Source organism: Cibotium barometz, chromosome 8 (genome assembly GCF_041138505.1).
Source record: "Cibotium barometz isolate CiBa-2024 chromosome 8, ASM4113850v1, whole genome shotgun sequence".
NCBI lineage: Eukaryota > Viridiplantae > Streptophyta > Polypodiopsida > Cyatheales > Cibotiaceae > Cibotium > Cibotium barometz.
In genome coordinates this window covers 57,400,106-57,424,594 of record NC_141053.1, presented here as the reverse complement: position 1 = coordinate 57,424,594, position 24,489 = coordinate 57,400,106, and the positions used below count along the sequence as shown (strand labels likewise).

Here is a 24,489-nt window from a genome sequence, read left to right as displayed (position 1 = left end):
TTACCAGATTGTGAAATGAGGTGCATAGGCAGCTATGAGCCTTGGCATTCTAAGCAAACTGACCAGATCTGTCTTGCAAAAGAGGGAGCAAATCATAAATCTTCAGTGCAACAGGAACAAAAGGAGCCAAAAGATTAATTTAAATTCTGGTGTCTCTCTTCCAAGATAGAAGGCAATCCTTCTGGTTGTGGCCCACTACATGTAATTGAGCCCTACAACAACAAAGAAATATATTTTAATGTAAATATGACAAAGATCCAGATACTCCAATTTGCCTGTAAACAATGGTATGTACAAGACCATCCACCTGTCGATCAAAAGCTTTGACTGCTTCTGCAAAGCTCAGAAAATCAAGGGATTGCCACTCAAATGCTTCGCCATGAACAATACAATATGTTGCCTATGCACCATTATCAACAGGAATCTGTCTCCTGACCAAAAACCTTGTGTAAAGTTCAGGGGGAGGGTTCATTTGGAAACAGACTGTGACCACAGTCAGGTTATCTGCTGTGTTTCTACGCAGCGCCTCGTCGACAAGGTCCCGAGAACACTGTGCAGGGTCATTGTGCTGCTGCAGTTTCCTGCGAGCGAAATTGACTGCATTCTGGTTTGTAAAAACATCCCAGAAGCCATCACAGCCAATTATCATGAACTCATCGTCTTCTGTTAGAAGGGCTCTCTTCACTTCAGGTTCTGCGCTAAGAGGGCAATTAACACCCTTCAAACCCTCAATGTGCCAGTTCCCAATAGCTCTTGCTACACTCAGGTGTCCGTTCAAGTAGCCATCATCTACATACCCTCCAAGGGCCTCAATGCGGCTCCTTTCCTCCACCAAATCAGGCTTGTGATCCCTTGACATCTCAATGGCCTTGCCCTTTCTGCACAGAACAGCTCTGCAATCTCCAGCATTTGCAACAAAAATCTCCCTGGTGAAATTCATAAAAAAGTAGACTAGTTAGTGTTGGCCCAACAACACCTCAAAGTCCTCATCATTACTAGCCATACAGACCCACAAAATACAGACCTTCCAAGAACTAAGACAGTTATAGCAGTTGTGCCAGAAGATAAGCCTTGGTTCACAGAACAGGCTTCTGCGAAAGCTGCATCTGTCTGCAAAAATGCATGGTGCACAGCTTCCTCAACTGCATATGGGAAAGCTACATCTTCCACAATATATTTGAGTAACTTGTCTTTGACAAACTGCGCCGCATTCCTTCCGTCATGTCCATCAAATACCTGACACCAAAACGAAGAACAAACAGCTTTCAACTGCCCAGCGCTATAAGATATCAAAAGAAAGGATGATAAGGGCCAGTTCCACATGCATGCTATTTTCATAGCTTCAACAGACTTGAGTTGAGCATGGGCTAGCAGGAGAATTTATGGTGAGTCACTGACAAAGCATTGACTTTCCGTATGTCATATCCGATTCAGTTATGGTAAGCAAGCTCTATAGATTAATTTAGTTTTGGTTGACCGGCTGCGGGTAGGCTATAGTGATACTTCTCGAGCCAAGGCATGTTTAAGCCTGGTAAAGACTATACATATATGACTGCTCGCATTGGTAATGCATGCAACCCTGTTGGAGGTATCTTGTTGCCGCACATCATAGCCATAGTTAAAAGTATTACTGGGGAAAGACTAAATGCAAGATAACATATAAAAGCCCTTTTGATTCATCCTGAATGCAAGATAACAGTAGCACCATTACAAAGTTAGCAGTTAAACTATAGAACCTCTTTTGACTCACCCCATAGTAAGATCCCGAGCCTTCCCCTGCAGCTAGTGAGCCCAGATGTTCGACCAAATCGTCGATGAGTACATGCTCGTCTTCCATGGCTTGCCTTGAGCCTATGTCATACCACACCCCCGAACGGATAAATGGCTTGAACTCTACAACTGCAGAATTCTGGGGAAAAAAATTGGCAATCATTGTACATCATAAACACATACTGATTACTGTTAGCATGGTGATTAAGCTATATTGGGAAAATGAACCAATTCACCATGTCTGCAACACTTGCAGGCTGCGTTACTTCTGTACCGGCTGCCATTCTTCAAAGCCCTGCTGTGCATGAAGCTACCTATGGTACCGTCTGGAAAAGCCTCCTTTTACTGAAGGCAAATCTAAGCGAAAACCTTGAAAATTCGGCAGCCCACAAGCGCATCAAGAAGAGGGTCGTTGAAGGAGTCCAAAACCTAACCCTAGCCCTGGCTGTGTCCCTGTCGCCGACCTCAAGCAGTTGATCCAGTAAAGCAAAAAGGATCCTTGAAAGAGATTTAGAATTGGAAAAAAAGTCAGAGTCGATCAGAGTGGGGGCTTTTGAGAGAGAGAGAGAGAGAGGAAAAAAAAACCAAACCAACAAATCACCCAATCAGCACAGATAGGAATTCTCTTTTACGGCGCACAAATTTGCATAAAACTGAGCCGAGCTGATCGGTTATTTGAATTAAAATAGGCAATTTAATCGATCAAGCGAGCTGGGCACGTGTTTGCACACAATTATTATTTTTTTCGCTAATAGAGGCTGCGTGTAGAACAAGAAACTTAGGTCGGTGGGTGTGGTGTCTAAATTAGGTTTAGGTTTAAGAGCTAGGCTAATTGTTAATATTAATAATATATATTCAATCGCAGTCATGCCTTTGGCTTTTGGAGCTCCTTCAACCAATGAACGTGTGCTACGTGTGTATACGTAGAACTTTTGTACTCATATTATATTTATATTATATTATATCAACACAACAAAACGTGGACGGTGGTCACTTGTACCTTAGCTTACCTCAGCCTCATGAGTTCAAATTTTTAACTTTTTTTTTTGTGAAACTCAAATTTTTAACATTTTACTATGATGGGAGGGAGTCCACACTCCTATCACAAGTGGGTGGAGCCCTTTCTCCCATTTGTGCTATTTCAGCGCTAAGCTCCTTCGAAGCCGACGAGTACTACACAACTACGCAAGCCCGTGTGTCATGGGGCCTAGAAAACAAACCTCCAAGAACTATCAAAAACAACTTTTCACATAATTACCGACAAATTATCAATATATGTGTTAGCTCAATCTAGCGTTTACACACCAAGTGGAAACCCTTGTTTTCAGTGCACATCCCCAAAAAGAGGGAAGATATCCCCCTCCCATTCCTCATGGATGGTGAGTCTCCCCCATCCATCACAAGTTCCCCTCACCAATCTTTTCAACTCGATGAGTTGACGGCTTTGAATTTGAATTTAAGCAACTATTGAAATTTGAGGGTCTTGGCATTTGTTAAGGTTGGAAAGTTATGATGGCATGCAATTACTAAGGGTTTTGGCACACCTTTTTCCTCAAAGTTAATGGGGGATTAAGAAAGCGGTGAGGGTTTGACACATCATCGTTTGTCAGCTTGAGATCTTTGGCACATCATCATTTGTTAGAGTGAAGGTTAGATGTTGATATACAAAGTCCTTGCAAACTGCATGCAACCAAAATCTTATTCTAGGAAAGATTGTGGAAGAGTAGAGAATTCACAAGAATTAATTCAACCATAAAAACCATTGCTTTGCAAGCTTCAACTAAATCAAATCAATTGAAATTTAAACACTTAACAAAATTAAAATACTTAGCTCAATAGACCATATTGGGTGCAATCTTTCCCCCTCTTGTGCGTGGCCTCTCCCCACACAAGAGTATTTCTTTATTAGCTTTCTTTTTTCCACCAAAATTAGGCCATAGTCCCCAAAATATACAAGATGTGCTTTTTAGAGAGCACGGCACTCTTCTTTAACAAAAATAGAGTGTCAAATATTGGGACTAGGGTAAAGCCATAGGCTTTAATAAATTCCACATAAATAAATGTATCTTTCCTAAAGTTCAAAATGGAAAAATCATTTGCTAAGGTTACAAGCTACTATGCTTGCCAAAAATGAAATGTGATGAAACAAGACATTTCTTCCAAAGTAAACTCTTCAATTCCCATAGTCTTCATCACCTGAAAATATAAGCCCAATTAATTATTAAACTAATCCCACAAATATTAAACAGGCACAAATCATCACCAACTCATGACTACCAGGCGTAAGTACCCCAGGAATCACCCTGCCATACAAACCTAACTGAAATAATCATAGGTGGCCTCAAACATACGTCATATACCGCACGTATTAATATTTATAGTGGTATCACCCACGATATTAACCTAGCCGGCATGACGCAAGAGTAACCTAGGCGTCCCCAAATTACTCAAGAGGAAATAAATAATATTTTTCTAGAGGACTTAAAATATATTTTTCTAGAGGACTTAAAATATATTCTCATGACATCCCTCTTGCTTGAGTTTGCAATTGTCCTCAATTGCGGATTTGCTGGGTTTGAAAAGAATGAAGAATTTTAGGGTAAACTCGGAAAAATTTCTCAGGCATCCATTTAGCATCTTCTTGAGGATGATTCTTGAAAGTCAAAAGATACTTGAAGTATTGATTACCTGTTCTTGTTGTTGTTATCTCTTGGTCAATGATAGCATCAGGAACTAGTACTTCTTCCTCTCCTTCAATAAGAGGTGGTTCCTCATATGTTGGGTGAGTAGGAAGTGTTCCTCGAAAAGGTTTCAAGAGATGGATATGAAAAGAATTGTGGATATTTCAATTAGATGGAAGCTCTAGTCTATAGGCCACATCATTAATCTTTTGAAGGATTTTAAATGGCCCATAATATCTAGGCGCTAGCTTCACTGCAGGGAATTTTCCCACACTCTTTAATCGACGTTTTTTAATTCTCAAAAGTACATAATCACCTTCTTGAAATGAAAAATCTTTACGCTTCCTATTTGCTTGAGATGTATACTTCTCTTGAGCTCTTGCAATACAATCATGCACTTCAGATAAAATGCGATCAAAGTCTCTAACATATTGGTCGGCAGCTTCAATCTTATGAGAGAGTCTAGTAGCCGGAATAGGCAAAGCTCTACCATAGATGATCTCAAATGGTGCTCGACCAGTAGCAGTATGAGGAGTATTATTATAAGCAAATTGGAGTAGGTGTATGTACTTATCCCATGCACTAGGTTGCTGGGAAACATAGGCTCTAAGCATATCTAAGATAGTGCTATTTGTAACTTCGGTTTGTCCATTCGATTCCGGATGGAAAGCCATGGAAAAATCTAACTTAGTGCCTAAGTTTGAGAAAAGGGCAACCCAAAAGTGACTACAAAATTTAGAATCTCTATGAGAAACTATCACTTTGGGTAGTCCATGATGAACAAAAATTTGCTTAACAAATATGTTCGTGGCTTGCTGAGAAGTTAGTGTCTTTTTACATGGAATGAAATAGGCTTGCTTACTAAATTTGTCCACTATTGTCCAAATCATATCATGGTGACTGGAAGTAGTAGGAAAGCCAGTAATGAAATCCATAGACACTTGTTCCCATGGTCTATCAGGAATAGGTAGAGGCATAAGCAATCCTAAAGCTTTACCTTTGTAGCTTTTAATTGTTTGGCAAATGTTACATTCAACTACAAATTTAGCTACATCATTCTTCAAATGAGGCCAAAAAAAAGATCTAAGATCATGTATGTTTCTAGGCGTAGGCCAAGAAGCAATACACTCAATTTTCTTAGGATCTACACGAATCCCTTCAGCCGACACTATATGACCTAAGTATTCAATCTCTTCTTGAAAGAAAGAACTCTTTTCAGGATTGACATATAATTCATTTTCTCTCAAAAGGTTGAACACTTGTTCCAAGTGTTGTTCATGCTCTTGTCGATCCTTGCTGAAAACAAGAATGTCATCAAAGAATACTATAACAAAACTTTGAAACTTAAGGAATATGCGATTCATCATACGGTTGAAAGTAGCTAGAGCATTGGTCAAACCAAATGGCATAACCAAAAACTCATAGTGACCAATTTGGGTTCTAAAAGCTGTCTTGAAAATGTCAGATTGAGTCATACGAACTTGATGATACCCAGACTTTAGATCAATCTTGCTAAAGACCTTTGATCCTCTAAGCTTGTCAAGAAGATCATCTACCCTAGGAATAGGATATCTGTTCTTGACAGTAATCTTATTCAATGCACGGTAGTCTACACACATTCGGTAATTTCCGTTCTTCTTCTTAACAAGAAGTACTGGAGCTCCAAAAGGTGAACTACTAGGTCGAATAAGGCCTCTCTCTAGCAAGTCTTCTATTTGGCTTTGGATTTCTTTTTGCTCTAAATTGTTGATTCTATAGGGAGCTTTACAAGGCGAAGAATTTCCAAGCAATAAGTCAATACTATGATCCTCAGGCCTAGACTTAGGTAATCCTGGAGATAGATCTTCCATGAAACAGTCACTAAATTTGGAGATAAAAAGATCAAACTTTGGACTTTTGGATGTGTTAGACTTAGCATCAAGCTGGTTAACCCATACCATATAAGTCTTAGCCCATACCATATAAGTCTTGTCTCGTTTTCTTAGAGCTCTCTTTGCTTGAGTGTGACTCAACAAAGGACTCATTTCTCCTTTGACTTGACACTGGAGGATAATATTTTCATTGTCTTTCCTTAGAGAAATGCTATGAGTGTCATAGTCTATAATAGGATTGTACATGTGTCTCCAAGGCATACCCAAAATTATATCTACCCCTTGTAAAGGTGCAACTAAGAAATCCCTCTTTTTTGTTAAAGGCTTGATGCATAAATCCAAATCTTTCACCTCTTGCATGCAATTATACTTTATTCCAGTAAATGCTGCTTTGACTTTATAGTGCGTGGGTGAAGAATGAAGATTTAATGCTCTAAGTACCTTTTCAAAAATGAAATCATGTGTACTACCATCATCATGCAAAATAAGAACTTCATGTCCATTTATCGTTCCTTTTATTTTAAGCAAAGAATGAACATGAGGTTTACCTTCTTGTTCTGAGTAATCTGGATCGGAATTACCCTCTTGCTTGAATGATTCTTCTTCATTGTCGTCTTCTTCAATCATATTGACTCGAGCTGCTACTGCTGCTGGTGTTGAATTCTTGGTACGCTCCGGACAATTCGGTGCTATGTGACCTTCTTTGTGGCACTTGAAACATTTGATAGTAGATGTCTTCGGTTTGCCACCATTGACTTTCTTATTGGTACTCATGTTGCCTTTAGTCTCGTCCTTGCCTTTGTCATAACCTGGTTTATACATCTTCTTTGAAGCATAAAAAGATTTAGTAAATGGTTTAGAAGAAGTACCCTCATGTGCTTTAATCTCTTTAGGAAAACCATTTTTACGTTCTGAATTAGTTGCCAAAGATATTGCAGAAGATAGTGAATGAGGTCGAAACATATTCACATCGGCCCTAATGGTAGATCTAAGGCCCGATATGAATTTCCTCTTTTGGTCCTTCTCGCTGACTCTATCCACAACCTGCACCTGTAATAAAGTATTCCAAAACTTTTTTACATACTGTGACATAGTTTCCTTTTCCAATTGATGCAAAGTGTCCCATTGGTGTCTAACTTTGGACTTGAATTGTGAGGGTAAAAAGTGCTTTTTAACCAACTGTTGAAATCTTTTCCAAGAATCTGGCTTGTCACGACCTTGCTTTATTACACTCCACCATAAAGCTGCATTGTCTACCAAATGATTGACTGCACATTTAATCTTATCACTCTTTGAAAATTTTTCTCCAGAAAAATAGTCATCTAGTTGACTACGCCAAGCTAAAATGACCCTAGCATCCTTCTTTCCATCATAATTTTGAAATGTGAAAGCTTTCCAACTAATCTTGGATTCTTTTTGTGACCTTTGTGCTTGCAATGTAGCATTTACAGCCCTTTGAATAGTGTCATCTTCGTCATCAAAAGATAGCGAAGAGTCACGCTTGCGTCTACGACTCGTGAGCTGTCTCTCCAATTCAATACGCTTCTCTCTTTCTTCTACAATTTGATGTTGTAAAGAAAGGAGTTGCTCTTGAATTGATGGCGAGATAGGCAAATTTGCCATAGTGCTTGTGCAAATGATGTAGATAAATAAAATTTTACTTTATTTGATGTAAATAAATAAAGCAAAAATAAGTACTTATCTTGTTTTTCTCCCGCAATTTGATCTTGGTTGAAGCTGAACAAAGACGCTGTTCAATGGCTGAATTGAATTCTCGTCGCCTCAAACAAATCCCGAACGATTCCGTGTGATTCAAGAGACTTGGGCTAGTCGAATTATTGATGAAATAATTTTTCTGCACTTTGAAACTTGCTAAAACAGTCCTGTAAACCTTGCCCAATCTCTGTAATATTTTCTAAAATTTTTTTAGAATTTTTCAGAAGCGATTTCAGAATTTTCTGGCCTTTTCTAGGCAATTTTCAAGCCTTTTAAAAGCTGTAAATCACTTTTCTGCACCCAGAAATTTCAGATTTGGAAACCTTTTGTATTTCTCTTTAAATTTGAAAATAGGAGAAGTAAAGGTTCAAAAAGGTGATGTGACTTGCATAGGGATTGGGAAAAGTAAGATTAGGATTAGAAAGTGATTAAGCTTGATTAGGCTTGTGGTTGTTTTTTTTTAATCTCTCCCACACGCCGTTTTGCGCCGGCAGGCTGCCGTCGTGTGCCTCTTCTTGGTTTTTCTTTTGAGAAATTTTTTTGATGGCTTTACACTGATTTGCCTGCTCCGTCCATTATAGATTTACTCATGCTTGAAGCTTTGTGATTTCTGAGAGAATCCCATGAGGTTTTTGGCTATGTGGATTTCATCCATGCGGTCAGATTTTGATTTCACTGAGTATTTGGAAAAACCACTTTTTGATAGAGAGGGATGGTTTTGCAGGGTGGTGAGTGGGTTTGAGAGTAGGTCTAGTTTTAAATCTTTGACCTTTGGGTAAAGACCTACAAACACCCTTCTGTCCACTGGATAATTTCCTGCACTTTCTTGATTTTTGAGAAGTTGAAGCCCTTTCCTACCTTCTCCACAAATCTCCTAGCCCAAGCTCTGATACCACTGCAACCGGAATCTTATTCTAGGAAAGATTGCGGAAGAGTAGAGAATTCACAAGAATTAATTCAACCATAAAAACCATTGCTTTGCAAGCTTTAACTAAATCAAATCAATTAAAATTTAAACACTTAACAAAATTAAAATACTTAGCTCAATAGACCATATTGGCTGCAATCTTCCCCCCTCTTGTGCGTGGCCTCTCCCCACACAAGAGTATTTCTTTATTAGCTTTCTTTTTTCCACCAAAATTAGGCCATAGCTCCCAAAATATACAAGATGTGCTTTTTAGAGAGCACGGCACTCTTCTTTAACAAAAATAGAGTGTCAAATATTGGGACTAGGGTAAAGCCATAGGCTTTAATAAATTCCACATAAATAATTGTATCTTTCCTAAAGTTCAAAAAAAAATCATTTGCTAAGGTTACAAGCTACTATGCTTGCCAAAAATGAAATGTGATGAACCAAGACATTTCTTCCAAAGTAAACTCTTCAATTCCCATAGTCTTCATCACCTGAAAATATAAGCTCAATTAATTATTAAATTAATCCCACAAATATTAAACAGGCACAAATCATCACCAACTCATGACTACCAGGCGTAAGTACCCCAGGAATCACCCTGCCATACAAACCTAACTGAAATAATCATAGGTGGCCTCAAACATACGTCATATACCACACGTATTACTATTTATAATGGTATCACCCACGATATTAACCTAGCCGGCATGACGCAAGAGTAACCTAGGCGTCCCCAAATTACTCAAGAGAGAATAAATAATATTTTTCTAGAGGACTTAAAATATATTCTCATGACACTACATTAAGAAAGATCGAAGGTTTCCCATCCTCATATTTCTTAGCTTATACGATCCTTGTCATTAGTTGAGGTAGTTTGGCACCCACGATGCTGGTGCGCAGAGGTTCCTTAACTTGAGTTTCTCTGGCTCCTGAGAACATGATGGCGTATGTCTTAAAGTGGGCCTCTCTTACCCGGTTGGGCCTTCGACCCACTACGGCCATTCCTAGTTTGGCTTTGATATTGCTATCTCAAGGGGTGTCGAAATAAGGATTGTTGAGAGATCTCGTCGTCCCGAGACCGGTCAAGCTACCAACTTCCTGAAATGCCACATGAATTCCGGTATTAAGCTCTGTATCCTGAAGGATCCCCAAAGGTTTAGCTGTGTTCCTATTGGCAAGCTTGATCACAAGGTTTGTGCTTATGAGTGGGGGGCTTCTCCATGTCTCCAAGCAATCCTTGACGATTATATTGACACTAATACCACCATCCAAGGCCGACATGCCTTTATAAATGACAAGTAGCATGGTGTTCAGTCCATCGCTTTTGAAATAGTATCCCGAGTTATTCTTTTATCTTGGGTATAGAAGAAAAGCTCTAAATTTAGCATGGCTCATCCTCCTGCTCTTTAGGTTCACGAGTGTCGTCTCTTAAGTTCCCAGTCATCCAGTTGATTAAGTCTCTCCAAAGTTGATAATTTCCTCGTAAAAGAGAGACTCAGACTTCCGACGATAAGAAGGTTGTGATGCCTAGTATGTCCCTTGTGCAATATTCGTGTGCTCACTTGGCTGATACTCACTTGAAGGTGGGTTTAGACATGCTAAACTTAAGAATTTTCTTGTAAAAGTCTCTCCAAAGTTGAGAATTTCTTCTAAAAGAGAACTTCTTGGGATTACCAAGTCACTCATGCAATATTCGTGCTCACTTGGCTCATACTCACTCGGAGGTGGGCTTGGACCTACCAAAGTTAAGAATTTTCTTGTAAAAGTCTCTCCAAAGTTGATAATTACCTTGTAAAAGAGAACTTATTGGGACTCGGGGACTTAAACTTCTCTTGAGGATAAGAAGTTCATGAGGCTTGCTATGTCCCTCGTGGATATTCATGCTCACTTGGCTTATTCTCACTCGGAGGTTGGCTTAGACCTACCAATGTGTAGGGCATCTGTGCTGACCCTTCCCTAGGAGGCAGTGCCTTCGATGGGTTAAAATGAAGTCCTCACCTATCACATTGGTGAAAATATTATGGTGACTATGATAACTCGTAGAAGGCCAGCTTTCACCTCCTACTAAGTCCTCCTTCAGTGCATCTAGCAATTTGGTTATATTGGTTTCAGAGACAGAGGCTCCAAAACTAGCTCTTTTGGCAGCTTCTTAAGAATGGTCACAAGTTCAGCTACAACCATTGACACGCTCTGAGGTTCCCTTACTGGTTCTATGATTGACTATGAAATGGATTCAGAGATATGCTCAAGCAGGGTTAGTGATTCGTACCCTACCACTTGCTCAAGTACTTGCTCTAGTTCCGCTTGCACCTTCCTTACAAGATCTTGGGCTTGTTTTATACTCTTTCTCCAACATCGGATTGAGGTATTTCTTTGGAAGGTAGGTGTAGATGGGTTCCTTATCTTCGGCAAGAGCTACTTTGAGAAGGAGACTCCATGAGGGAGGCAACTTTAGAGTCATCATTAAGAGCTAGTTTGCCCTGGTTTTTAGATTTTTTGAGATTTTTAAAATTTAATGGAGGGTGATTAAAGGTCTTAATCCTAGTTAATGGTGGTTATGTAAGTAATTAAGTTTTTTAATTGAATTTACATGCTTCTAAGATGCCAATCCAAACAAGGCATGAAAAAAAGTATGAACACAATTAACTATCCCACTCTAATACACACCTAATGGAGCTTAATGCTCATGTTATGGGAGTGGATTCCACTCTTAATCAAAATTACGAAGACATTCCTTAACTCAATGCAATGAAATCTAAGTTTTTTGGGCTTCAAACTTGGGGGAGGGGGTTGGTTATCATTATGTAACCCTATCACGGCATTCAACAGAAGGGTTTTGATTAACTTTATCTTCTACATATTTACATAAACATATTAAGGCTCAAAGGTTAATATAGAGAAGGGCATTTTATATTCATTATTTTTAAGAAACATGGATAGGTGGCTATGGTGGTGGTTAAGGTAACATCTCGTAATTTTTTGGTCAATGGGTCTGGGCTCAAATCCCATGAGACCTTATTTTCTTAAAACAGTTTTTAACTTTTTAATAAAAAAAATCAATACCCACGTTCCACATTAATCGCTTTTGGTGCTGCTTCTGCTAAATTGGAACTCCACCAGCTTCTTGTTATTCTCTTGCTGCATTTAAACCCTTGAGTTATTGTTGCATGTTCTCCATTAAAATTTAGCTTTCTCTGGTTTTTCTCCATTCACAATCATCATATCCCAGAGCTTGGTTCTCCATTCAAAATCAGCACACACACATCCACTAGAGACTGGTGCTGCTTGTTGTCAACTTACTCTTTTGTTGAAGGGCTACAACAAATTGTTGCATTGATGAGGAACACCTACCAAAGCTTCTTGGTGCATTCAGCATGCGTTGTTCTCACCCTATTGAACCAGCAAAGCACCCATGAGCTACAAGCTATTACATTAATCAAGCAAAAGGTAAGCTACTGATTTGAGTCGCTTTGTAGGAGCTATTTTGAGCTGAATTACAGTAGCTATATAGTGTTGTGTGAGAATGATCCATAAGTTTCTACAGGCTGCATTACCAAAGTAATTTCTTTGAGATTTCTTTTTGCTATTAGAGTCATGAGATTGGTTCACTATCAAGAAAATTAGTCTAGATCTTTTTCCCCTGTTGCACAAGTAGTATAGAGATTTCAGTTTAATATGGCTACTGCTCCAAGCTTGTATCCATGATATCAGGCTATCAGGCCTAGGGCTGACTGAAGGAAGCAAAAGTATAATATTCAAAAGTGTTCAGTTAAAGACAAAAAAGGTTTGCATTCCACATTACATGTTTTGATGACTTACCAGTTGGTACATTCGTACATATCGAGAGCTTGGGTGAAAACTTTCACATCATCATGGGCCACTATCCTGAACAAGGATGCGGAGTTTATGGACCACAGGTACATTGAGCATGGCCACCTAGAATAGCCAAGAATATGAAAACTCAGAGTGGCAAGCAGCAACATTTGGTTTTTCATCACCCCCCATAGACACAAGATGCATGTATGTCATGATTGGGGACAACTTAAACAACATTTGTATGCTTAAAAGACACATATGTGATGCTATGAATGCATATGGAACAGCCATGTGATGCTGGAAACAACTTGGTTCATGGGAGTTGCTATGGGTCTATGAATACCCAAGAATATGGCCATGGGTTTTGCAGGTTACCCACATTCTTGTTGATATGGTTTCTCCCATGAGTTTGGTGATACCCACATATGTATAACTGCCCCCGCTCTGTGGGCTTGTTAATGCCCCAGAATCAAATCTTAAATGACTACCTTCATGAGGGGTGCATGCACAGGCAATATGCATAATGCTTAGCCTCTAGTTTATTCTAGTATGAGTCATGACTAGTCATGCAAGCTATGAATAACTGCGCATAGCATGAATGGCAATATATTGCAGGTATTCTTATACATGCAAAGGCTTATTGAGGGCAGCCAACTGGTATGATACTTCAATGAGCTATGGTAACTTGGTTGCATAGAAAATTAATGAATGCTTTGAGGAAGTAGTATTGGGGGGCAGATTATGGCTAGTAGATGACCTATCTTCTGTCAGCTATGGTTCAGCTTTTTGAATGCCCATACTACTAGTCACCATCTAAACATGTGATGTATACAACGGGTATTGACTACATGGATACTATGTATCATATGAATAGTCTGTGGGTTATAAGTACCTGTATTATTTTGCACGGACCTTAAGCATGCGCAAAGGCACATTTTATGATGCAACAAAGTGTCTAAATTAGTTGTTAGCCAATGGAATACTTTGTTTGCAAGGTGTAATTAGCTTATGTATTGAGGAGAGACATTGGGTTTCTAAAGTACATTTTGCCTTACCTTGAGAAGGCTATGATTCGGCATTATGGATGCATGATATTATACAAAACAGTCATACTAGCACATGAGGGTTGCACATATACAGTATGGATGTCAATTTTGTGGCCAAAATAATATGATGAGGGGTTGTTACCCTGGTTCATGAATGGTTCAATGTTAAGTACAACATGCTTGGGCAAACAAACACATGTGAAGACACATGTTTACGATGCCTAAACTCATGGATATTCAGTTTACAGTTTGCAAGCAGAATATTGCATTGACAAACTTGATTGGGAGTCAAGTAGCAAGGTTTTGAGGGGTTGATTTACAGGTATTTGTAGAGCTTATTGTCATTGTTGTGTGCCCAGTAGAGATGGCAAAGACATCCAACCTGTTGATAAGGAGACAAGCTTGACAAGAACAACTATCAAGCCTTATTGAGAATGAGTTAAGGGCTAGTGGGCCTTATAATGCAAGAACACTACATATGGGTCAAGAGATGTGAGAAAAGTTTCAAGTGACATGTCTCCATGGTCTGGAAGACTTAGGTCAAGCTCAGGACCAAGTTTGACAGGTGGCACACATGTAAAACCACGTGTATAGATGGTTGCAGATCAAACTAGGCATAGTTCACAGAAGGCAAAGTTGCCATTTTCAACTGCTTCCCAAAATCAAACCAGGATAGTTTTGGACAAATTGACTTCAGCAGGTTGTAGTATATAGGTTGGAAAATCACCAAGTCAAGCCCCAAGAAAACCTAAGATGTCTGGACCCATCTACAGACTAGGTCTACGTGGCAGCAGAGCCATGCAGGGTGTAGTTTACAGCTACAGCTCAGACCAGCAAGCAACAACCTAGTCTGAGAAGGTTAAGTAAGGCCAGATACCCAATCTACAAGCTCACATATGATGGTTTCATAGCAGAGCATCATGCCAACATGGCTAAAGTGATCCAACATCACGAGCCAGATACATTCGAGCAAGCTGTAGGTATCCCAGAGTGGGATATGGCCATGGATGAAGAAATGAATGCTCTTGAGAGTAACTAGACATGACATTGGTGGATTTGCCATCAGGGAAGCACTTTATGGTTGCAAATGGGTTTATAAAAATCTAGTACAATGCTGATGGTACACAGAGCAGACATAAAGCGTGGTTGGTTGCAAAGGGTATGCCTAAAAAGCGACTTACCACATAAGGGCAACTATTTCATTAGCTACAAGGAAAGGTTGGAATTTATTTCAGATGGATGTTAAAAATTCATTTCTAAATGGTGACCTCTCAAAAGAGGTGTACATGTAGCTACCTCTAGGATATGTACATCCTATGTTTCTAGATATGGTGTGCAACTTAAAAAAGAATTGTATGGACTGAAGCAAGTCCCAAGGGCTTGGTATGGTAGGATTAATAGGTCTCTGCATGGTATTGGTTTCAGGTCATATGACTTAGATAGTTCTTTGTATGTCATGACATTAGGGTATGATATCACTATCATCATCATATATGTGGATGACCTGATTTTGACTGGAAGTAGCCATGAGATGACTGAGCAGATTAAAGAAATGTTATAAGTAGAGTTTGAGATGAAAACTTGGGCAACCTAGATGTAAATGGGGTAGCGTGAAAGTTAGTTGTATCTTTTGGCAGCAAACTTGTGTTCTCTGTATTTTGGGTTTTCTGAGCACTAATGATATCTTTTGTGGTATGTTTGGATGATCTGGGTGTTATGTTGGATAATCCAGGTTAGGGTTATGTGATCCATGTAGCGACTGTTTGTTCTTAATTTATCTTTCTAGTATAATTTTGTACTAGGCTTCATCCAGTGTACACATTGGCGTCCTGTTCGTTTGTGACTTGGGGTCCTGACCGTTAGAGCAATGTTCTTGGGATTGTTTGTTTGATGAAGTATGGCCATGTGTTTTGTGTACAGACACTATTTCTATATTAGCCGAGTGAACATCTAGGCGTTATGCTCGTCGAATATCTCACCCGTATGTCACTAGGTCAAGAGGGTTCTAATCACTTTTATGCCATGATCCTTGATTCATTGTTCTAATCACTTACTTTTATGGGGGAATGCACATACAAATGCATTGTAACGCCAAAATCTTTTTTATGGACTTGGTGGACAAATTGTGTTTGGGGTTTGGGTGGATCTTGGTATAGCATCGAGCTCTCTACTCAATTACTCAGCATTGGTGTGGTGCATCAAGTTGAGGGTCTAGTCTATCAGGTTCCATGAGATTGAAATAAGTGGGTTCAGGTTGGATTTTTCAAATCCACTCACCAAGTTGTGCCATGTGTTAAATCCATAAAGTGCCAATAGTAATTTAATATTAGTATGTGGGCATTATGTGTGTGAACCAACCCTAGTAGTTATAGTTACTTGCGGTTTGGCATGGAACCCAGATGTAAATGGGGTAACGTGAATTTTGAAGTTAGTTGTATCTTTTGGTAGCAAACTCGTGTGTTCGCTATATTCTGTGTTTTCTGAGCACTAATGATGTCTTTTGTGGTATGTCTGAATGATCTGGGTGTTCTATCGGGATAATTCAGGTTAGGGTTATGTGATCTAGACAACGACAGTTTGTTATCTTTCTGGTAGAATTCTGTACTAGGCTTTGTCCAGTGTATAGATACACATCAGCTTCACCTTTAGTTTATTAGCCCTAGTTTAGTTACTTGGTTTGATGTATTTAGCCCAGGAGCACTTTTGGAGGTCTGTTCTAGATGGCCTGTTGATGTACATTTTATAGGTTGATGTGGCAGTGTGATAGAGTAGTATATGGACATCATGTCTATGATGTTAGATCACATGGTTGGATGTGGTAGTGTGATGGAGTAGTATATGGACATCATGTCTATGATGTTAGATCACATGGTTGGATGTGGTAGACACATCATTTACATGCCAGGATATGGGCAGCTACACATAATGGCATATGGACATCCAGATAGTGGATGATGGATATCTGGAGATATGGGCAGCTACACATAATGGCATATGGACATCCAGATAGTGGATGATGGATATCTGGAGATATGCCAGGATATGGTCATCAATGTGCTTCATCTCGAGATCCATGCACTCCACCCTCGCAAAATTTGCATCTAAGTTTCAGTCCAAATAACACTACCGAGATGCTTGAAGTGTGTTTGTCACTTGCCTCATATAGAAGGATATTTTTTAAGTTCTCTTCAAAAAAATACATTTACAGAAATGGAATTTATAATTTCATAAAAATTTACAAAGGGGATAATAACAAGTACCATAAAGCGGTTACATAGGGGTTTATAAAGTGGTTACATAGGGGTTTATAAAAGGTGCCTTGAATGCACGTGATATAGATATCTTACACTAAGTGACCCCCCCAGGCTTCAAAATCAGGCAAATCACAAAAAAAAACATGGTTTTCCCTTTCTAAGGTATTAAAATAAAATGCCCTAATGTAGATAAACTTTAAAACAAAATCAAAAGCAACAAACTAAGCATATCAAAGACTCCAACATCGTATATTTTTCGTATTGTGACCTCCTAATCACCATCGTGGTAATATGGGCAATCCTAATAGCTTGAAATAGATGTATGAATAGAGCTAAGACTAGACTAATCCTTAGGCGGGTGCCAAATATGTTTAAGTTAAGATCTTGCCTTAGCCTTGTCGAATCATGTGTAGTTGGGCCTTATCTTCAAGCCGTAATTGTAACTTCTCGATGTGGGTGCACTAGCCCTTGTCAATCACATCCTCACTCCATTGTCTTGCTCCTTTACTAATGGGGTGAAAGAAAAGCTCTCTGCCTAGATGGAGGCATTTGTCTTCGCGGTCTCTCTCACAAAAGGCAAGAAAAGAAGAAGCTGATACAAGAGGAAAACCTACAAACAAGCAACATCAAGTAAGAAAGATTCAATAGCATACAAGAAAGTAAGAGTACATAAGAAGGAGCTCGCAAGTATTCTATTACAAGGGAATGAATGTGTATTGATTAATGTAAAAAATGACATATATACACGTGGCTAATTTACTAGGCTAACCAAACTTAAAAATGGTATGGTCTCTAACTAGTCTTAAGCAAGTATGTACAAGGAGTCCTTATAATTTTCCTATTTGATATTAAGCACAAGGTAAAGCCTCTTTATATGCTATAATGTTGTCTTAAAAAAGATAAGTGCCCATTCGAGCAGGTAAGATGGCAAAGTACCTTATAATAGGTCAGATGGGTTAAACCGTGTTAAAACCTATGAAGTGGTTAATAAATGCTCTCCCTAAGATACCAATATGATAATCATATGATGAACTAAAAAATAAACTTAATCCTACAACTCTACCAAAACTAAGAACCTAGCATGGCTTTGATATCATGTGTGAGAATTCTGATTTACTAGGGATAGACCTTAGCAGATGGATGCTCATAGTGAGAGAATATTTTAATTTGCTAGGGATAGACCTTGGTAGATGGATGCTTATATGTGAGAGAATATTCTTATTTTCTAAGGATAGACCTTGGTAGATGGATGCTCATAGGTGAGAGAATATTTTTGTTTGTTAGGGATAGACCTTGGTAGATTAATGCTCATAGTGAGAGATTGGATTAGGGAGGCTTAAACTAAACAAAACAATCAATGACTCAAAATGTATGAAGACTAATATGCACACTCAACACAATGGATTGCAATATGTTATCAACCAAACTTTTAAGATACATAGCCTTTATCCAAGATCGTTTACATTTAGCATCCTTATCCTTGAGTTGTCACGTAGTTGGCACCTTCCCAAGCTAGAACCTACACATGTTCTTATCCTTTAAACTTTACACAACTTGACATTTACATAAATGTGTGACACCATACTTTCCAAAACAATAGTCTTATCCATATACTAATGTGAATCTAGAGTCACTATCTGACATAATGTTTTGGGATAATCCATGAACTTGGCATGTTTTTATGACAAAGGGATCGCAACCTCTAAGCCCCTAAGGTCTTCTTCATCATGGATAGAAATTGGGCACCTTGGTATGTTGATATGGAGTCCACTTCTTGTTGGGTATGTCTAGAGATTCCATTTCACTAAGAACTCCCCTTGTTTAGATTTAAATCTCTAGTAGTCTAGACATAGTTAATAATATCTCTCCTTAGCCCTGGTTAGAAGCTAAAGCTCCAACTTTAAATAAAGCAGCAAAAGAGCCTAAGGCACAAGCCCAAAAGGCTGTAGTAGCCCCTAAAAGGCTAATGAACTAGAACCATAGGTCCAAAAGAAGAAGACCTCAAAACATAATACATGACCTATTTTCAAGGGAGATAATGTTGTAACTGTTGAAAGTGGTTCAAATGAGAGTCCTAAAGTTGTCTCCCCCTTGTTGTGGAGACAGCCAGTGGCCTCACTACGTAACCTGCTCTTCCTAAAGAAAATAAGGCCATAGATGACACAAACCTTCCAAAGAAACTCAAGGAGTAGTACCCTAATCTATTGTTGTTGGAGAAAGAGAATCAAACAACCCCAAGAGAAACTTGTTAGTAAAAGCTTGTTAGGAAGGTACAAGCTAAATTAGAGTCTATTCTTAAGTAAGTAGTCGAGTATGAACCACTAAACCCACCTATGCATAAATTAGGAAGGTACAAGCTAAATTAGAGTCTATTCTTAAGTAAGTAGTCGAGTATGAACCACTAAACCCACTTATGCATATCCTCAGTCCTTTACTACTAGAGCCAATCATAGAACTTAGGAGGAGGAAACCTCAGATGCCAATAAAGGCAATCCCATAAACCATTTTCAAGAGGTTGCAAAAAGAGCCATTTCCATATCCTCTTTCTCTGGAACTAATTCAACTAGATCCCACATTGCTAGATGGAGTGAAGGAGATTGAGTGGGACGTAAAAGTTGATCTTTCATCATGGGTCAACATAGTCAGGGATAGGTTGTCTTTTGCAAGGAAATTCTCAGCCCTAGAGAGACATATTCGACTAGATGAATGGGAACCTAAGAGCCCACACAACTGAACCTAAACATGAAGAAGAGGAGAATGAGTTGTACCACATGGAGTATCCTCCCTAAAAACTAAAACTAAAGGACAACCAAATATGCCCATGAACAAGTTGGGATATTTTGAAAGCAACAAAATAAATATTGTGTTACTTATTATGTACAAAGACCATAACTAAAACTAAAGGACAACCAAAAGTAATAGCACACATGTTGATGGCACCCATTCCAAGACAACCATTTCATTAAATTTAACCCCATTGGAATTGAGGATGTCATTGATGATCAGGTGTCAAACCTCGACCATGGCTTCCTTCTCCCACTGTGGAATTTGGATGCATATGTGGGAGAGATGTAGGGCTCTTTGCATGAGATCCATGAGTAGGATCCAACGAAGTGATTCATCTAGCATCTCAATCTCCCTTGAATTGTCCATATTACATGGTAGGGGACTCAATGTAGTGCAAGGTGGATATCTAGGCCCCATGGGGATTGGTTAGGGAAGGCCATGAGGCTGGCCTTATCGAGATAAGAAGTTACTTCAAGTAAATGGAGCAGCACATGACATTATACCAATGGATAGGACACTGTCATGGGATCTTTGGTACCTCTTGAAGAATTAATCAAGCTCACATACAAGTTAAAAGAACAAAGCATAGACTTGAATCAAATTGACAAGATTAATCAGGCTCATATACAAGTTAAAAAAGAACAAAGCATAGACTTGAATCAAATTGACAAGATTAAAGCATAACATAAACGAGTACACATCACTATCGACACAAGATTGGGTGCAATCTCCCCCTCATGTGTGCAACAAGCACTTTCATGACATAAGTAATTTGAGAATTATATTCAAAAGATAGCCCAAGGAGCTAATAATATTTGTGCATACATAATAGGGCTTTGCTTTCCCACTTTTACAAAAATAACTCAAGCACTAAAGCTTGTTCACACACTAAGTGTAATATAACCACAATTCCTCAAAGACATGTGCTAGTAAAATAGCAATTCCATGCACAAAGCACGCATAAATAAACAGTGTACAAATCATGGCCAACAAAATAACCCATATGAAATAATAATCTGAGATGATATAGACAAGAGATCCTCTATCGCACTACTTATCACCTATCTCACAAACGTAAACACATTAGTTATTCTGCCAGCACTTATCCTATATGGAGGCCGATTGGGCGGTGTGCTATCGGGTACCACAATAATACGGTGATCTTTGAGATCCTCAGCTGGTACCTTACTAAGCAAAAATGTATCTTAAAAACAATCACTATAGAGATGTAGGAAATCTACTCGCTCTCGAGTTAGTTGATTTTAACATCTACTCTTTCATGCTCAGCACTCTCTCTTACAAAAACCACGTAAGAACAGGATGCTTTCTTTATTACCTTATTGACCTGTACATGACGACTGACAATAGGTATGGTAGGGCAGGAGGATTTTTTTAATCGTTAAGATAACATTAAGTTGAAAGAAAAGAAAGGAAAAAAGGGGAGGCTCATGTCAACGAGATCATTTGCCCATTAAATTAAATTAATGTGTTGAACACACACAGTTATGTTTATCAATTAATTTTTTCATGGAAACCCTTGTAATTTTAACCTTAATACTTTTCATTAAATAATGGTACTTGTTCTAATGATTTTTATTTTCTTTTGTAGATGTAAACATTGGAGATTCGATTCATGGAAGACCATGTGGCAACATCCCGTGCTACTTCACAAGAAGATGCCAGGTGACACGTGGAGCACGAAAGATTTCTTACGGCTTTAGACGCAGTAGCAACACCACCTTCTTTCTCTAGTCATCCTCCTGAGAGGATGAACTTCAATAAGTATAATGGTAAACTCGACCCCACAACCCTTTATCCCAGTTACATCAATTTAAAGCTTATTTTGCTACTTCAAGAAAAAATGATACTAATAGAGTGATCTTGGCTAGTTGTTATTTAGAAGGTGAGGCCATTCCATGGTGGACCCAGTGGGCTCATGCCCACACTAGATTAGGTATAGAAGCTTATGACCAGGGGACGAGTTTGTCTTAGATCTTAAGTGGCAGTTTCTACCACCCCATTACCTTAAGCAACTCAAAGACGAGTTCAGGGAGGCACGTCAAAATGCACAACTAGTCCTACAGTTTGCCAACAAAAATCTAAACTTATGTTTGCAATTAGGCATTTCTGAAATGGACAAGAAAGGGAGGTTCATGTTAAATTCATCATTTTTTTTCCTTTTTGACCTATATTAAAAATGCAGTTGTACACGCTTATATACACATATGTACACAAGGACCTTCTCATTAATTTAAACACATGAATCTTGCTATTTTTCCTAACAAGGGTTTTTTCTATTTTTAATATATATTGTTTCATGAGGTAGTGCACATTTTGAACACAATATTTTTTCACACTCAATTAAACGCTTTATCATAGTCACCTAGTCACCCACTGCCAACTACTTTACCAAGTGGGCTAAGACCAAAGCTACTTTATCATAGTCACCTAGTCACCCACTGCCAACTACTTTACCAAGTGGGCTAAGACCAAAGCTACATAAAAAATTAACACAAGATTTATGGCCAAGTTCTTATTATATGAAATGTGTTTCTCATTATGATGTACCTCTTGAAGAATTAATGAAGCTCACATACAAGTTAAAAGAACAAAACATAAACTTGAATCAAATTGAAAAGACAAAAAGCATAACATAAAAGCATGAAATAGAGTAAACATTACCATCGACACAAGATTGGGTGTAATCTCCCCCCCTCATGCATGCAACTCCCACTTTCACGACATGAGTATTTTCAAAATTGTATTCAAAATATAGCCCAAGGAGCTAATAATAGTTGTGTATACATAATAGGGCTTTGCTTTTTCACTTTTTCAAAAATAACTCAAGCACTAAAGCTTATTCATACACTAAGTGTAAAATGACCAAAATTCCTCTAACACGTGTTAGTAAAATAGCAATGCCATGTACAAGCACACATAAATAATATGTACAATCATTTGGCACATGGCCAACAAAATAACCCATATGCAATAATTTTCGAGATTAATAGACAAGATCCTCGAAGTGCGGCACACGCACTCCTCATCACCTATCTTACAAATGTAAACACATTAGTGGTTCCAATTAATTGTTATCATAACAATTAATCCCAATATGAAATGCTCAAACACAACATACTCACCACTTGTTACACTTCGATGAGCGTATCACTATACCAATCATCTAACATGGAATGTCACTTGCGTAAACCACTTGTTACACTCAGACCATGCAATTGTCTAGCATAGTCCACTTGTTTCACTTCAACAACACACAATCGTCAATCATGGCACTACTTGTTTCACTTCAACAACACACAATCGTCAATCATGGCACTACTTGTTACACTTCGATCACATACACTCGTCAAGCATGATCTCAAGCTATACAAATAACACCAGGTAACTAGTATTTAATGTGGGGTCATCCACAATACCAATTCACTAGCATGGCATACTAGCATCATAGGCATCCCCGTTTAAGCAAAGGGTGGGACATCATGTAACAGAGACCCTAATGAGATTTTTAAGCGGGGGTTTTGACTTGGACATGGAGAAGGCATCCTCAAATGGTGCAGAGCATGTCAAGGTTGAGGGAGTAGGAATCATCCCTAGTGGTGACGAACGTTTTGGCGAATGGAACCAGAAGATCCACAGGTCGCCATTCTAGGCTCCCAATGCAAGGGCGGAGCTGTGGAGGTAGCATTGTTTTCCTTATTGTTGGAGAGGCCGAGGTTGGGGGGGCTATGCACGCAGCCATATAAACACAAGTTATATAGAAAATTCACACACCTACCCATTTCAAATGGGTGCATGGGCGATGTACGCACGTGCAGGTGAGTGCATGTACATATGCATGATGTGTGCACGTGCACGTGTGCAAGTGTGTATGCACTTACATGTGAATGTGTGTGCACGTGGGTGGGGTATAGGATGTGCAAAAGTGTTGGCACATATGTGAGTGTGTGTGCACGCCCCATGTGAATGTGTGTGCGCGTGGGTGGGGTGCACAACATGCAAAAGTGTGGGCATGTACAGGTGCCCGTGTCATGCAAATGTGAAAATGGGTGTGCACAAGTGCAATTATATGTACATGGAGAGTTTTAGTTATTTTTTGACATTTCTTGTTATGTTTTTTTGGCTTTTGTATTTTTTATCATTCTTGGTGAAGGCGGTAACTATACGCTTCACCAGGGGGAAGCTACACTACATATGTACACATGGGCTTAGGGTTCGTGGCTTACCATCAGCGAGGCTAGAGAATCTCTTTTACCCATCCATGACAAATTCTTGGATGCCATCACGCGGCTTTGCTGGTGCACTTGTCTAGCTTTGGCCTTCTAGTTGGCGAGTTGATATTATGGCATGGCGCACGAGGTATCACAAGACCATTGGAGTCTCTCTTGGTTTAGGGAGCACCTATGAAGCATAGTGGAACACTTTTCACTTTGGTGGGTGTCTCATCTCAATTTAGAATAGTTGAGGGTGTAGCCACTACGCACGAAATTGGTGGCATGACCACGGTTTCTTCTGCCTACTTCATTGGCTTGTTTGGCATGCATGACGATGTGGGGGGGGGTGCTACCACTACTCTCCATTCTTGCTTAGCCTTTGGGGTGGCATTAGAGGCAAGGC

The 24,489-nt window shown here is 39.1% G+C and overlaps 1 protein-coding gene across 4 annotated transcripts; it reads right to left on the bottom strand.

The window, feature by feature from the left end:
• Positions 1-123: 123 nt before the first annotated feature.
• LOC147636464 (putative protein phosphatase 2C 57) lies at positions 124-2,477 on the bottom strand. Of its 4 annotated transcripts, XR_015266541.1 has the most exons (5): positions 2,007-2,477; positions 1,751-1,909; positions 1,025-1,236; positions 308-926; positions 124-212 (listed from the first exon to the last, which is right to left on the bottom strand). XR_015266541.1 is itself a non-coding variant. In XM_086801902.1 (4 exons), exons 1-4 carry the CDS (start codon positions 2,074-2,076, stop codon positions 401-403), a joined length of 909 nt encoding a protein of 302 aa, XP_086658028.1. In that variant the 5' UTR covers positions 2,077-2,477; the 3' UTR covers positions 124-400. The 4 variants fall into 4 exon arrangements, 3 of the variants coding, with proteins under 3 accessions (XP_086658028.1, XP_086658027.1, XP_086658030.1); XM_086801902.1 differs by having other exon boundaries at positions 124-926; positions 1,751-1,851; XM_086801901.1 differs by having other exon boundaries at positions 124-926; positions 2,007-2,476.
• Positions 2,478-24,489: the final 22,012 nt, after the last annotated feature.

Excerpts from the sequence above, each read along its gene's own strand:
- LOC147636464 (XM_086801901.1), bottom strand. The coding sequence starts at position 2,054 with ATGGCAGCCGGTACAGAAGTAACGCAGCCTGCAAGTGTTGCAGACATG. Across the intron at positions 1,237-1,750 it reads GCTCGGGATCTTACTATGGG|GTATTTGATGGACATGACGG; the intron begins GTGAGTCAAAAG and ends TTTTGGTGTCAG. Across the intron at positions 927-1,024 it reads ACTGTCTTAGTTCTTGGAAG|GGAGATTTTTGTTGCAAATG; the intron begins GTCTGTATTTTG and ends GAATTTCACCAG.